We start from the raw sequence: 14,850 nt of genomic DNA, 5'->3' as shown, positions 1-14,850 counted from the left end.
AAGACAATAATAATAAAATTAAATTTAATACAGGTACTGTAAACGGCAATAACATCGCACATTGAAGAAGTCCGCTAAAATATCTGACACAATTTTATTTCTAGAGCCATTAGGATGTCAGATATTTATGCAGCCTTCTTTTTGTACTATGTTATTGCCAATGACTGTACCTACTCTGGAAATTTATACATTTAGACTTAATGACAATACCTAAGTAACCGTTATCCAAATAACTAGACCTTGAGCAGCAGCAAGTACTGAAAATGAAATTGAAATACTGTAATACTGTTTCATAATATCTAGATTTGCATGAAATAGCCCCATTACTTTGATATTAATCCCGTAGGATTAGCAAGAGATAACGCCTTTAAATTAGGATAGAAATATGGAAAACATGTTCTTCATATCGTTTCTAAGAATATTATTAAAAAGATGGAAAGCCCGATTTTGATTAAGACGCTACGGGAGTGAAAATGCTAAAATGTAAAGGAGCCCCCCTTTCAATATGGGAATTTCAGTTAAATATACTAATGTTATTAACTAGATTTATCGAAAAAAAATGTCCATTAAGAACAACTCCTGTTAAAAGATATTGCGAAAAAATCTTTTAAATCGAGTTTCGCTCTCGACTGTTTCCTCCTTCAAAACTTATTTAAACGGAACAAAATTTGATAATCTGAATAACAATGAAATAATCTGTGTCGGACCGTTTAGATTTTTTGGCTAATTGTAGCCGATCTTGATATCACACTTTTTTTGAGCCATATTGAAAAAATGCCGTTTTTAGATATTTTTGATTGGCTCTAGCGTCTTTTAAAATAAAAATAGCAAAAAAATCAAAACGGTCCGACACAGATAAGAATAATAGTAATCTGTGTTGAAAAAATCATTGCTCTATCTTCAAAAACCAGGGAGGAAATAGTCGAGAGCGTTTGTATGGAGAATTGACCTGTATCGTATCGTCTTAAAAAGAAGGAATTTCCTCCCGCGGACGCTCCGGCTGTGGAATGAGCGCCCTGCCGAGTTATTTCCGATGAACTGCAGTACGGGGTTCTTCAGAAAAGGAGTGTACAAGTTTCTAATGGGTCGGCAACGCGCATGTGACACCCCTTGAGTTGCAGGCGTCCATAGAATTCCACATACTGGCAAATTTAAACGTATAGGGTTAGGTACCGATATCAGAACGATTTCCAAAAGTTGCCATTCAGTGCGTCTTTCTCGCGACAATACAGTTACAAGAAAGTTCGAGCGAAATTCGCGACCCTGCTGAATGTCGAACTATCAGTGCTCTTAAGTTCGAATTGTTCCTTAAGTATTTTACTAATTTGCGTACTACCACGGTGAAATACCCCTACAAATGTAAAATAATGCTAATAGTAAAATAACAGGGCTGCAGATAAACATGCAGAATGGCCTTTAACTGGTTTGCCTAAGCGTTACTAAAAGCTAAGTTACATAGAATTTGCCAAGTTGTAAACTTAGGACTTGTTTGGCGGAGTTAGGACTAACTAGCGAGCGGCTAACTCTGCGAGGTTTTCCCAAAACTTAATAAATCTCTAGTATTACAGTTTATAAATTATATGAGTGGTACTTATGATTGCACGATTTGTATAAGTACCTAAGTTAATAAACTCAAATTTCTAAGGTAATCATAATATTTCAGTTTATACATATCGTCACTACTTTTAAAAAATCTCGTATCTCACGCTGTTCCTCAAAGTTAAAACGCAGTAAGTCTATATGCATTCCATACATACTTACTACAATTTTCTTTTGATTGACAGGCGAAGATACAAGTTTTTTTAAAAGTAGTGACGATATACACTGTTGAACCATTTGAAGGACTCCTGTTCTACACGATAAGGATCGACTTTCGTACTGTCTTCTCTACCTTCCTACCCTTCTTTTTTCTTATCTGTACCGTAAAACTATCATAACCAATATATTTTGTCCACAGAGAAACTCGCATCACATCAGCAGCGGCACTTGCCGGAGGCACGGAGCGGCCAGAACCCGCGCTAACGTCTTCCTTTACCTTTTTCAACTTGGTGCCCGGACCCACCGGGGGCAATGTATGGAGACAAGTGGGCCATATTCACGGCCGCATGGTGAGGCTCCACACAATCATCTGGCCCGGTGGTCGACTTGTCGCGCATGGCCAGTCTTCAGGCGCCCGCACCATATACCGCATCGTCACCGCCTTAGCACCACCATTCGTAATGGAAGGAGAACTAGACGAAGACGGCCAGTGTCTAAGGGGACTTCCATGCCATCGACCACAAACTTCCGATAAAGACAACCTCACCCTGGTTTTTAATGATTTGGAAAGAGAGGACGAAGACCATCACCCAACTGATTTTTTCTTTCCTACACCCAAACCTACGAATCTTCCGAAAATGGCTACTCACTGCTGCTACGGACTAGCGATGGATCTATTAGAAAATATTGCCCAGGAATTGGAATTTGATTTTCATCTATATCTAGTCGAAGATGGGCTTTATGGATCTCGTAAGCTAGTGAGGTCCTTTAGTAAACTGCACGAGTTTACAAACTTTTTAAATGATGAACCCATGTTTACTATACCGGAACACCTCAATTATCGAGCTCAGTTTCGAAACGGTTTTAAAGCTAATAGTAGAGAGCAATATAGTGAGCCGAACTATGATGATAATATAGACGAAGAGAGCCAGAAATGGAATGGAATTGTCGGAGATTTAGTATCTGGCTCCGCCCACATGTCTTTCGCGGCACTCAGCGTGTCTGCGGCACGCGCGGAAGTGATCGACTTCAGTCAACCTTATTTTTATAGTGGCATATCACTTTTAGCCGCTCCGAACCAAAAAGCTGACATACCTTTATTAGCGTTCCTATTGCCGTTTTCGACTGAATTATGGATTGCCATATTTTTGTCCCTGAATGTGACCGCAATCGCGGTCGCTATATACGAGTGGCTGTCGCCGTTTGGTTTAAACCCTTGGGGCCGGCAGAGGTCAAAGAACTTTAGCCTTTCTAGCGCGCTATGGGTGATGTGGGGTCTTTTATGTGGACATTTAGTAGCATTTAAAGCTCCTAAGAGTTGGCCTAATAAGTTCCTTATAAATGTCTGGGGTGGCTTTTCTGTGATATTCGTTGCCAGTTACACTGCCAATATTGCCGCCTTAATAGCAGGATTATTTTTTCACAACGCTGTTGATGACTATCAAGGACGGAATAACGTACGTAACGTTTTTGTATTTACATTCTATATTATTGTATTTAGTAGATAGCATAAATAAGTGAACATCTGTTTTAGTGGCTTTCTTTGCGAGTGGGTACAGCAAAATCATCAATATCGGAGTATTACGTTCAAAGAGGCAATCCACAATTGGCTCAAAGGATGAGAGGCTACGCACTTCAGAACATTGAAGAAGGCATTCAACGACTGAGGTATGATATTAATATCCTTACGAAATATCCTTCTGCAATTTTTCGAGTTTACGAAGGGGTTTTATTTAAGTACGTAAATATGGTTAAATTTGATGGTATTTGAAAAAGAAGTAGCGGTCGTTATATGGGATCGTAAAACTTTCTAGTTCAGTATACGGTGAATTTATAGGTCGACCTTTTTATATATATTAATATGATTCAGTACATTATTCGTTGATTCATTGCCTGTATCTGCATTTGAACAATTAGGTGCATAAACATCCATTCAGACCACAGCTCTATTAACTTTTATTCTACGGGAAGGGTACTGAAACCAACATTCCACTCGTTATTATAAAGTCGTGTAGGTAGCCTGAAACGCCGGAAAACAACACCTTATTCTTAATAGGACAAGGCAATTTTTGCTGTAATCGTAGTACCCCGGGTGGTGGGGTTTATTTTACTTTCCATTTCGAGTTTTAAGGTTTCACTCGGGTTTTATTTTCGCACTCCGTGTTTATGAGACGGGTCACAGTATTTATTTTCACGGCGCGTAATAATGTTCAGCATGCTTTTGATAATTATCATTTCCACTGATGGTACTTTCTTATATGGTTTTTGTGTATTTCAGGAATCGAACGTTGGACCTTTTGATAGCAGATACTCCTGTTTTAGACTACTACCGCGCCACTGATCACGGGTGCAAGCTGCAGCGCGTAGGAGACCACGCTTTCATTGAGGACACCTATGCTATAGGAATGGCCAAGGGATTTCCTTTACAGGTATTTTTCCAATATATCTGTATATGAATTCTGTGAACTACTAAATTATAAAAGCTTGGATTGATTACACCAAAATAGCAGTATTTTTGAAACTCAGATCGAAATCTAAAAACGTCTTACTATGGTTCAATATTGCAATATTGCTATGCAAACTATTAATTTATATTTTGATTGATAGACATTACAGACGACTAAAAAGTGAACGAAGATAAAATAAAGTATCAATGCGACTCGGCTTGGCGAAGCGATAAATATATCTTTGTCCTAATTTACGTATTTCTTACTTGAGGCACGGCAAATTATATGTGAGCTTAACTCGTAAGCGACTCATTTGTATCAGTTTCGAACGCCTGGGAAGCTAAAGTGGGCGGGATCAATCCACCCAGTGTGATCTCAATATAAACTACTTGTACAAAAAACGCTTACATGTCCTTAACAATTTAGAGATGTAAATAAATAAAAACTTCTTATTTCTTATCTTCTATAATTATATCCATTATATTTACTTGCAGCTGCTAATAAATGCGTGAACATAAATATCAATATTTACAAGGTAGACCAGACACATAGAATAAAAAAAGTTTTGAGAGATTAATTCCCAGCAAACTAGAAATCCTGTTTTTACGTTGATTTGATTGTAAGCCATTCCAGGAGTTTTGGATTAATTTTGTGAGATTCAAAATGAACATTTTCCTATGCATTTAATACCAGGAAACCATTCGCTGTAAGGTATAAAATGAACCCAACGTCAATTTCAATAGTATTTCTAGCAAACTTTAATCAAAATTTAGCCAAATTTTCTGTCGGATATTCAGTAACTAACAATGGGCAAAAAACAAATCCCAAGCTAAAGCAAACTCGGATTACACGCATTTACACCCATATAAAGGTATTAGTAGCTTTCTGCTGCAGACTATTCGCAGATTTCGAAAAAATCTTATTCGACTGGTCTATAGGGAAAATGACAAACTCTATGAGGAGATACCATACATCACATCACACACGTATCTACATAATCGCAAGAAGGACTCGTGAAAAGACTTTCGGATCGTGAAAGATTGATAGATGACGCACGAGAACTGCTAATGGTGTGATCGATCGCGGGTGTCGTGTAGCGCTGGCTTCGACGATTATACGTCATTTTATCTTGACATCGTTCAATAAACCTCTGAGGTTCGCGCTTTCCATGACATAAATCAACGGATCGGACAGCGTTTGTTTCAATTCGAGAACTTTTCCTGTATTTTTTTTTTCAATCCGTTGTCAGCGGATGGAAAAGCAAAAGAATTGACTTTATTACTTTTCGTTTCGCTTTTTGTAAAGTAAATATACATCTGCGGTAAACAAATATACGGTACGCCTGATTTTACATAATAAAAGAGTTTATAAAGATTTTATTTGTTACAGAAAAGTATATCAGCAGCTATAGCCAAGTATTCTACGAACGGGTACATGGATATATTAACTGATAAGTGGTATGGAGGATTACCATGTTTCAAATTGAGCCAAGACTATGGTATTCAGCCAAAGCCGCTTGGTAAGTTTCCAATGAAGTTATTCTGTTAGTATGTAGCGTAAATTACTGTAAGCAATTTGTTTGGGGGGGCACGTGAATTATCACGGTGTAGTTGGGAATGGTATCGTATATCACTATTTTAATGCGTGTTCGTTACATCCACGCAGTCAGCTGGCTCGTCTCTGGCGGAAATTTCATTAGAATTTATCGCCACCCCGCGTTAATCCGACCCCCCCCCCCAGAGGGGGTGGGGAGGGGAACCGCCAGGCGACCTGAAAGATTAAACATGGGATTTATCGTTAAAAAAAGAATCGCTCACTCACACTGCTTATTTCCTGTTTGTTTTGCGAAGACGTGCTGAAAATCGGATTATTTATGGAAGACAGATCATCATGTAGGTACTTTATATGGTTATAAATGAAATTATACGGTAAATAAATACGGAAGCTTTTAATAAAAACGGAATAAAAATCTCACTTACATTAAAATGAGTATTTTCACGTTAGCTTCTTTTGTACATAAATCACATTTTGTATATTTTTGTAAATAAAGTATTCTGAAACGTGTTGAACTAAAGTAGGGTAAAGTATTCAGGTTTTATTTTTATGTTTTAAATTATTTTTTTTGGTTAAAGTTACTTTGTTACGTAACAGATTGTATTCATTTATAAACTAGCTTTTTCCCGCGCGGCTTTTTTCCTTCACCGAAAAGGGACTAGCAAATATCAAAATATCGTTAGACTTATATTGACCGGGATATAGACCGTGATTACCTTTTTGATTTTTGTCGAACAATTAACACATAAAGAACACATTGCTGCAGTCAAAAAGAACGATACTCGCAAGTCTGCTATTGCTCAACATCTCATTGAGTCGGGTGCAAATCATTGGATCGAGTTGCATAGTCCTAAGGTAATTTCGACGGAACGCCACTACATACCGAGATTGGTAAGAGAAACCATTGAGATTCACAAATATAAAAATTTCAATCGTGAGGATAGCTTCAAACTATCTAATGTATGGAATCCAGTGATTTGTTTGTGTAAAAAACCGGTGAAGTCAGAATTGAACAAACGTAGTGACACTGTGAGTGTAGTGTGTTTGGACAGACCATCGAGTGTGAACGCGACCAGTGGTAACGCTGAAAGTGAACGCAGCCGACGCGCGCGAAGGAGGGTAGATCGCGCGCTGTCTATACAACTTTAACATCCACCTGCCTTCGTCAGTTTTTCCGTGATCATGATGCATGCAACTGCGTCGAAATATCGGGAGCTCGACAAAAATCAAAAAGGTAATCACGGTCTATATCCCGGTCAATATAAGTCTAATGAAAATAACCGTGAATCATTCAAAACTCTTATCAAAATATCGTTTCGTGTCTGATCACATTATAATATTTGTTTGATGGGATCATATGTAATAACAAAACGCAACATTATTAGACAATTAATTAAATTTTATGCATAAAACAAAAATCAGTCATCGGGTAAACAATAGGCTACTTGACCCTTTTTATAGTTTGTCTTATAGCATTACTTACTATCCAATTAACGGAAAAAAATATCACTATATTTTATTATGGCTTATAAACCGCAAAAAAATATTTTTAAAGAATACGTTTACGTAATATTTCAGGCAAAAACAACATCAGCCATGTCATCTATAAATTTTCTGTGAATAAAGTAATTCAGTGCGAAAACAACACTTTCTGACAATTTAAGTACGAGGCATAAAGGTATTATGTAATGTCAGCGATTGATTTGACATGAATTCTATGAGGTCACTACACGGCCGACAGAGTTTTCGGTGGCCAAAACAAATTTATTCACATTTTTGAATTAAAAATACGTAGACATCGTACACATTTAATAGGTACCCAAAATATTACAGAAGACAATTATTTATTTTATTGCGCCAAATTAGATATGAGTCTAGTAGCCTATTCGCCTCCAGTTTAAAGATCATCCGAAAGGTCATTAATTGGCAATCGACTCCAAAAATCACGCCTTGTTCCTGGCATTAAAGGCACTAATTTTGCAACTAGAGTGTCCTTTTTTTAACACGATAGTTTCATATGTAACACACGCCATATACTGCACATCAACAACCTGTTACAAGCACTAGGTACTACTGGCAGTTATTCCTTTAGGTAGATTGGAAAGGCATAATTGTTAGAACTATTTTAAGTTGCTCCCTAGGTTTTGATTTTGGACAGCCGCGCGGCTTCGCTCGAAAAGTAACCTATGTCACTTATTATCCCTTCAACTATCTCTACTCGAAAAATCCTGTTAATTCGTCGCTCCGTTTCGCCGTGAAAGACGGACAAACAAACAGACACACACTTTCCCATTTATAATATTAGTATGGATATGGATGTTGCCATTGATAAATGATTTTGTAATTACATAGCACAGAAACTATATAGTATACTTTGATACAAACATGAAAAAAAAATATTATGGTAAAATTTTATGCTGTTAACAAAAGGACCCTTGAATAAACATTATTTTTATATTTTAAGACCACTTGTTAGAATACTCGTACAATTTATAGTCGAATAACATAATATCCTTCTGTCCAACTACAAGTATGGCGCTCACTGTGCGTTCTATAAAAATGTATGAAATGGGTCGAACGTGTTGTTAGTGTTTCGGCATTTTCCGCTACCTTTTGTATTCCAGCCAAGTAATACATAATAGTCCCAAGAGGAAAGGTTGGGCGTTAAATTATACTCAGTGCCTGTGACTGCTTTGTATTTACGTTTGTTCGCATTCCGATAATAACCTTTGATGATGTCAAATTTGTGAATTTATAGTCTCTTTTCTTATGTTAACTTACTTCACTAATTAATAAGTAATACCTGGGGGATTATATCGTGTTTTTGGACGATATACCGTATTTTGCGTTTAATAATGTGAAATAAAAACGCCATCAATTTATTTTCAGAAGGTTTATAAAAAGTTATCACTTATAAGAAATCTATTTCCCTTAGTATATTGTATTTACAGACAATAAACAAGTCCAAATCTGCAAAGACAGCGCCCGTCAATAACCACGAACATGTTGAAACTAGTTTGATCGGTATCGGGAACTTTTCCTTTAGTTTTCCGTCCATGTTCGCAACTCAGTACGGCCCATTTCGTACTTTCAGTTTCGTCAAATATTATCTCTAGATAGGGTCTGTATACTATGGATCGGATGTAGGTGATAAAAGTTGCATGTTTTTAAGAACCGGGATTTTCGACACCGACCCATATCGTATTTATGGTTCATATCTGACGTAATTCGAATAAAGTCGATGGCGAGAGTAGGTGGGTGTCAAAAGCTAACCGAGCATAAGATAATCAAGGGTTCTTACTACGGTCACGAAAAAATGCACTGGAGGCCGGTGTACCCGGCCTCTTCTTATTTTATAGGTATGAGAGAGGTGTTCTACAAACATAAATACAGGTATCAATAAAATTGGTTGTAGGTTTTGTTTATTGCCGGTTCGGAACAAGTTAACTGAAATATTTTTTCTCATACTTTTATGAAGAGAAAAATATCGGCTTCTTAGAATTATGGCTTACTTTAAACTTATCAATAAATCAGTTTCATATCTCCAAAATTCCTATTGTTATAGTACTTTACTATTCCCTTATTTGATTTTCTCCTTAAGTTAGGTCTTTTGAAATATGCATAATAAAAGTTATATTACATATTTATTATTATTTTTGCATCTAAATGTCTCAGACATACATATAGTTAAATATCGAATGTGTAATTAATTTTTCTCAAACATGCAATGAAATATTGTCTTTACGTTCCTTAAAATGGGCTGGGAAGTATCGCTTTTGGGCGCAACAACTCGAGAGGACTGTAAAGGGATTTCATATCATTTTTTAGGCCTAGGCCTGCAAACTTAAAATATTGTCCTTTAGAGAATTTTTTTTTTCATTGTATGTTTGAGAAAAGCACTATACATGCCTCGGCGTGAAAACGGATTCCCGGCCTCGTATCGTATCCCTATCCGGCGTATATACCCACTTGGCCGGAAATCCTCATTTTCCCGGCCTCTGATGTAATGTACTATGAGTTGTCAGTAGAAACGCAAGTTAATTGATGTTATACAAAAATTGTGTTACGAAATCGGCTTTCTGATTGGTATTCCAGCCGGAAAATACTCAATTACTTGCCATTTATTCCATCCATTTTATATGAAAGGTGAACGTATTCGGCGATCAATGGAAGGGTCTCGGGTTCGATTTCCGCGCAGCGACAAATATTTACGAGGGGAATAAAAAGGATCCTTACGTCTGGAAGGGGTCTGGGGATCAGTTTTCTTTAGACCTATATTTATCAAACTGCTGGCACGTAAAACAAATCTGGGATTTTAGCATCAAGGTATGAAATGAGGTGAATATTATTTTTTATTAATAGATCAATATAAATAGATCAATATACCTACCATAATTTAATGTTTCATAAATTTAATATTTGTTGTAAGAATAGTAATAATGTTCGTATGTGGTATCTACTTAGGTCATAGTTCTTCAGTTTCAAATTAAAAATACAATTTAATTGAATACTAATTAACTCAACTCAAATTAAGTTCTATTAAAAATATTTCATCTATTGGAGGCCTTGGCCACTTTTTCTTTTATAATTATGTGTATTTTTTTCGGTTTTAATAATAAATATGTAAGTTCGTATACATATTTACGTATACATAGTTTATGCATTCACTACCGACGCGAGCTTGTTGTTGTAAAATTATATTAACAGTTAGTTACACGCTAAAAAATATACCATTGTCCAACGTAGCCTTACTGCGATGCTATTATTATTATTTATTATGTATTCTAAAAAACCGGCCAAGAGCGTGTCGGGCCACGCTCAGTGTAGGGTTCCGTAGTTTTCCGTATTTTTCTCAAAAACTAGTGAACCTATCAAGTTCAAAACAATTTTCCTAGAAAGTCTTTATAAAGTTCTACTTTTGTGATTTTTTCATATTTTTAAACATATGGTTCAAAAGTTAGAGGGGGGGGACGCACGTTTTTTTCCTTTAGGAGCGATTATTTCCGAAAATATTAGTATTATCATAAAACTATCTTAGTAAACCCTTATTCATTTTTAAATACCTATCCAACAATATATCACACGTTAGGGTTGGAATGAAAAAAAAATCAGCCCCACTTTACATGTAGGGGGGCTACCCTAATAAAACATTTTTTTCCATTTTTTATTTTTGCACTTTGTTGGCGTGATTGATATACCTATTGGTACCAAATTTCAGCTTTCTAGTGCTTACAGTTACTGAGATTATCCGCGGACGGACGGACGGACGGACGGACAGACGGACAGACAGACGGACAGACAGACATGGCGAAACTATAAGGGTTCCTAGTTGACTACGGAACCCTAAAAAGACAATATTATTTGAATAACAAAGTAAACCAAACACTCAGAAGAAAGTGAAGAGCGCAAGCTCATACAGGACAAGGGTATCTCGTTTCTATTGTGCACATAATATAGAGTATTTTCTTACTATGCATATCATAAGGAAAGGGAAATGTCCTTTCGAGGTTTTACTATTTAATTATATGCAAATAGAAAGTAAACTAACATGTTAGTTTTAGAAAAATCTTGATAAAAAGTGCCCACTGGCTATTCTGTTACTAAAAATGCTTCCAGGCAGGCAAGCATGGTCGCGCGATAAATGATAAAACATCTGCGTGTGTAGCCGAATGCACACACGCTGACGAAACGAAACGCTCGTAGATATCTATCTCTATCGCTCTTGCGTATTGGCGTGACAGAGCCAGACTACCTTTCGCGGCGTAGAAATACCATTCGGCTACGTGGTCAGGACGTCCCTGTCGCCCTGTTTGTAAGTGCGATAGGGACGGCCTGATGTTTTATCATTTATCGCGCGACCATGCTTGCCTGCTAGTGCATGCATAGCATAAACATATATATGCCAGTGCATAGGTTACATAGTCATGGCGCATCCTCCTGGGCTGATCATACTGCAGTTTACGTTCCGATTCAATAGTCCTTTAGTCCACTTCTGTGCCTAGGCTCAGTTTAGGATGGAAAAAAAATGATTACAAGTAGAAAGTGACGATAGCAATAATAATATCTAAACTACATTTGAAATACTTATCACAAAGATATAGGTACCTAACCAGATATATGTACAGGTATCTAATTAACTCTCTTGAATCGATTTCAAGCCCATTAATAAAGGTGATTATGTAACACCTATCAAAATTTCAGTCATTAGTTTCTAATAATTAATGATTTACAAGAAAAGATGTTTTCTTATTTTACCTACATTGTAGCTACATTTAATTTTGTTGTTACGCTTTAACAATACTTTTTATTAGACCATGATTTTATGAGATAACATGTAAAGAACGCACTGTTATAATTACATTTGGTAAAAAAATTGTAAGTGTGTGTCTGTTTGTTTGTCCATCTTTCATGGCAAAACGGAGCGACGAATTGACGTAATTAAGTGGATATAGTTGAAGGGATGGAGAGTGACGTAGGTTACTTTTTGTCTCTTTCTAACCCTCCACTTCCCTAAAATGAAGATGGGAAGTTTGTATGGAGCACTCCACAATATTCGAATTTAATGCGAGCGAAGCCGCGGGCAAAAGCTAGTTAAATATATTTATGATGGTAGTATGTGGTCAGGACTAAAAAAAAGATACGAACTCTAATCGTAATTCGTAGCATTACACCTAGAACTCGATTTTTCTCAACTAAGCCAATAAAAACCCGCAAGCAAATTAAGCAATCAATCAAGTTTAACAATCGCTCAATTGGACATCTTACAAATTGGGCAATCTGATGGATTGTGTAATGCGAGCCATACATCGCGGAGCATCGGAAATGAGTATTACATGGAAGGATGGCCCTTTGTATCTGTTACTATATGAATAATTATATTCGAGGAAAGCCGCCTCAATACTTTAGATGCCAAACGCCAGCAACGCAAAGACAGACCGAAGCCCTCCTACGTATATACACACAATACCTCTGGCCAACTCTATTGTAGCACTTGCCAAAGAGTCTTTAAGACGAAGTTCGGCCTGGACAGCCATATTAGAGCCCATAACAGGCGTAATCCATAGTTGCTGAGGTCGCCATCGCCGAAATCGGTGAGGAGGACTTTATATATATGAATAAACAATAAATATGTATTACTTATACTAACTCATTTATATGACAGTATGTTTAATGTCGAATACGAATGATATATCCATTTTTTATTTCGATACTATAATTGAGGTCGTTAACATTTTTAAGTAACAGTACATTGCGCTACAAGTGCAGAAAAGAGGGAATTCGAAGCGAGTGGTTATAAATTAAAACATGATCGAAAGGAATGTTTTAAATCGACACGAGTCAATCGACATCGTAGCTCACGTATTTGCCTTTGGCTAGTTAGTTAGTTGGCCAAGAAAAAGCCCATTTATAATAATTATTTTTAAGAAAAAAAACCGCCGCTTTTGGGGTTCTGGTAAAAGGCACTTGCGAATTGCGAATGTTGCATTATTATTTATTAACTCCTACAGACGAATTGAGAGCCACCTTTCTTGAGATTTCGGGCGGCGGTTAAAAAAAGTTACGAATTTACTTTTCGAACGTGTATCGTACGACGATTTACAGCTTAAATGGCCATTAAAATTTTCGACATAGTTGAGTAATGAGATCATTAGATACCTAACTAGTGCGATAATACAGCGCCATGTACTGTAAAATAGAATACCGAAATAGGTAATAAATTATATATCATCATCCTCCTCGCGTTATCCCGGCATTTTCTACGGCTCACGGGAGCCTAGGGTCCGCTTTGACAACTAATCCCAAGATTTGGCGTAGGCACTAGTTTTTACGAAAGCGACTGCCATCTGACCTTCTAACCCGAAGGGTAACTAGGCCTTATTGGAATTAGTCCGGTTATCACGATGTTTTCCTTGACTGAAAAGCGACTAGCAAATATCAAATGACATTTCGCACATGTTCAGAAAAACTCATTGTTACGAGCCGAGTTAGAACCCGGGACCTCCAGATCGAAAGTGGCACGCTCTTACCGCTAGGCCACCAGCGCTTCCTTTAATGGTAATAGATAATAAATTATATATAAGTACGAGTAAATTATTCAGTACTAGCTTTTACCCGCGGCTTCGCCCGCGTAATAAAAGTATTCTTATTGAAACGTTTACAAAAAATAAGATTTTCATTTGGATCCGTAGGTTTCTTTGTAGGTACATCTGTCCGCGATTATTTCGATTAAGGTAAAGCGGGGCAATTCTCGACTGGGGGGCCATTGTAACTGATCTATTTGCTGTACGGTCAGCCAAGAACCTTACACTGCTTTTTGGCTGACTGTACCTTACACATATTACTATTTTTTTAAAAGAAATTCTTGCAATGATTGTAGAATTGTTACACAGCGACCACAGCGTAGGTAGTAGGTACGAATATGTATGTATTTTACCTATATAAATATTTATACTGGGGAAACTTCATACAACCCACATAGCCAGTATCTCGACGCTATGGTCGGTAGGGTAAAAAGTACTTCCTTGCATTATCGCTTACAATTTTTTCCATTTTGCTTATACTTATTGCAAACGTAAACATATAAAAGGCAAGCAAACAACGATCTTCTTGGATGCAGGATACTCGCCGATGCCTACGTACTAATCCCTTCCCACTGAGCCACCTGCATTTTACACTGCCTAGATATCGATTGCCGACCGATTATTCCGACCCCAATCCCTATTCTTATCCCCGTCCCTATTTCTATCCTTGTCCTCGTCCCCGACCCCGCCCCGTCCCTGTCCCCGTCCCTCCCCTATCCCTATCCCCGTCCCCGTCCCCTATTCCTATCCCTATTTCTATCCCTATTTCTATCCCTATCCCTATCTATACCTATCCCTATCCCTATCCCTATCCCTATCCCTATCACTATCCCTATCCCTATCCCTCCCTATTTCTAAGCCTATCCCTATCTATCCCTATCCCTCCCTGTTTCTATCCCTATCCCTATCCCTATCCCTATCCCTATCCCCGTCCCCGTCCCCGTCCCCGTCCCCTATTCCTATTTCTATCCCTATCCCTATCTATACCTATCCCTATCCCTATCCCTATC

At 37.5% G+C, this 14,850-nt stretch overlaps 1 protein-coding gene across 1 annotated transcript in view; it reads left to right on the top strand.

Moving 5' to 3' along the window:
- LOC125226509 overlaps window positions 1–14,850 on the top strand; it is a 116,584-nt gene that overhangs the window by 93,125 nt on the left and 8,609 nt on the right. Inside the window, exons 8-11 of the mRNA XM_048130492.1 lie at window positions 1,958–3,215; window positions 3,293–3,426; window positions 4,037–4,187; window positions 5,595–5,724. Coding sequence (XP_047986449.1) covers window positions 1,958–3,215; window positions 3,293–3,426; window positions 4,037–4,187; window positions 5,595–5,724 — 1,673 coding nt within the window. The remainder of the gene's footprint in view (window positions 1–1,957; window positions 3,216–3,292; window positions 3,427–4,036; window positions 4,188–5,594; window positions 5,725–14,850) is intronic.

The sequence above is a fragment of the Leguminivora glycinivorella genome, chromosome 5, assembly GCF_023078275.1.
Source record: "Leguminivora glycinivorella isolate SPB_JAAS2020 chromosome 5, LegGlyc_1.1, whole genome shotgun sequence".
In the NCBI taxonomy this organism is placed as follows: domain Eukaryota; kingdom Metazoa; phylum Arthropoda; class Insecta; order Lepidoptera; family Tortricidae; genus Leguminivora; species Leguminivora glycinivorella.
This window is presented reverse-complemented; position numbering and strand designations above follow the sequence as displayed.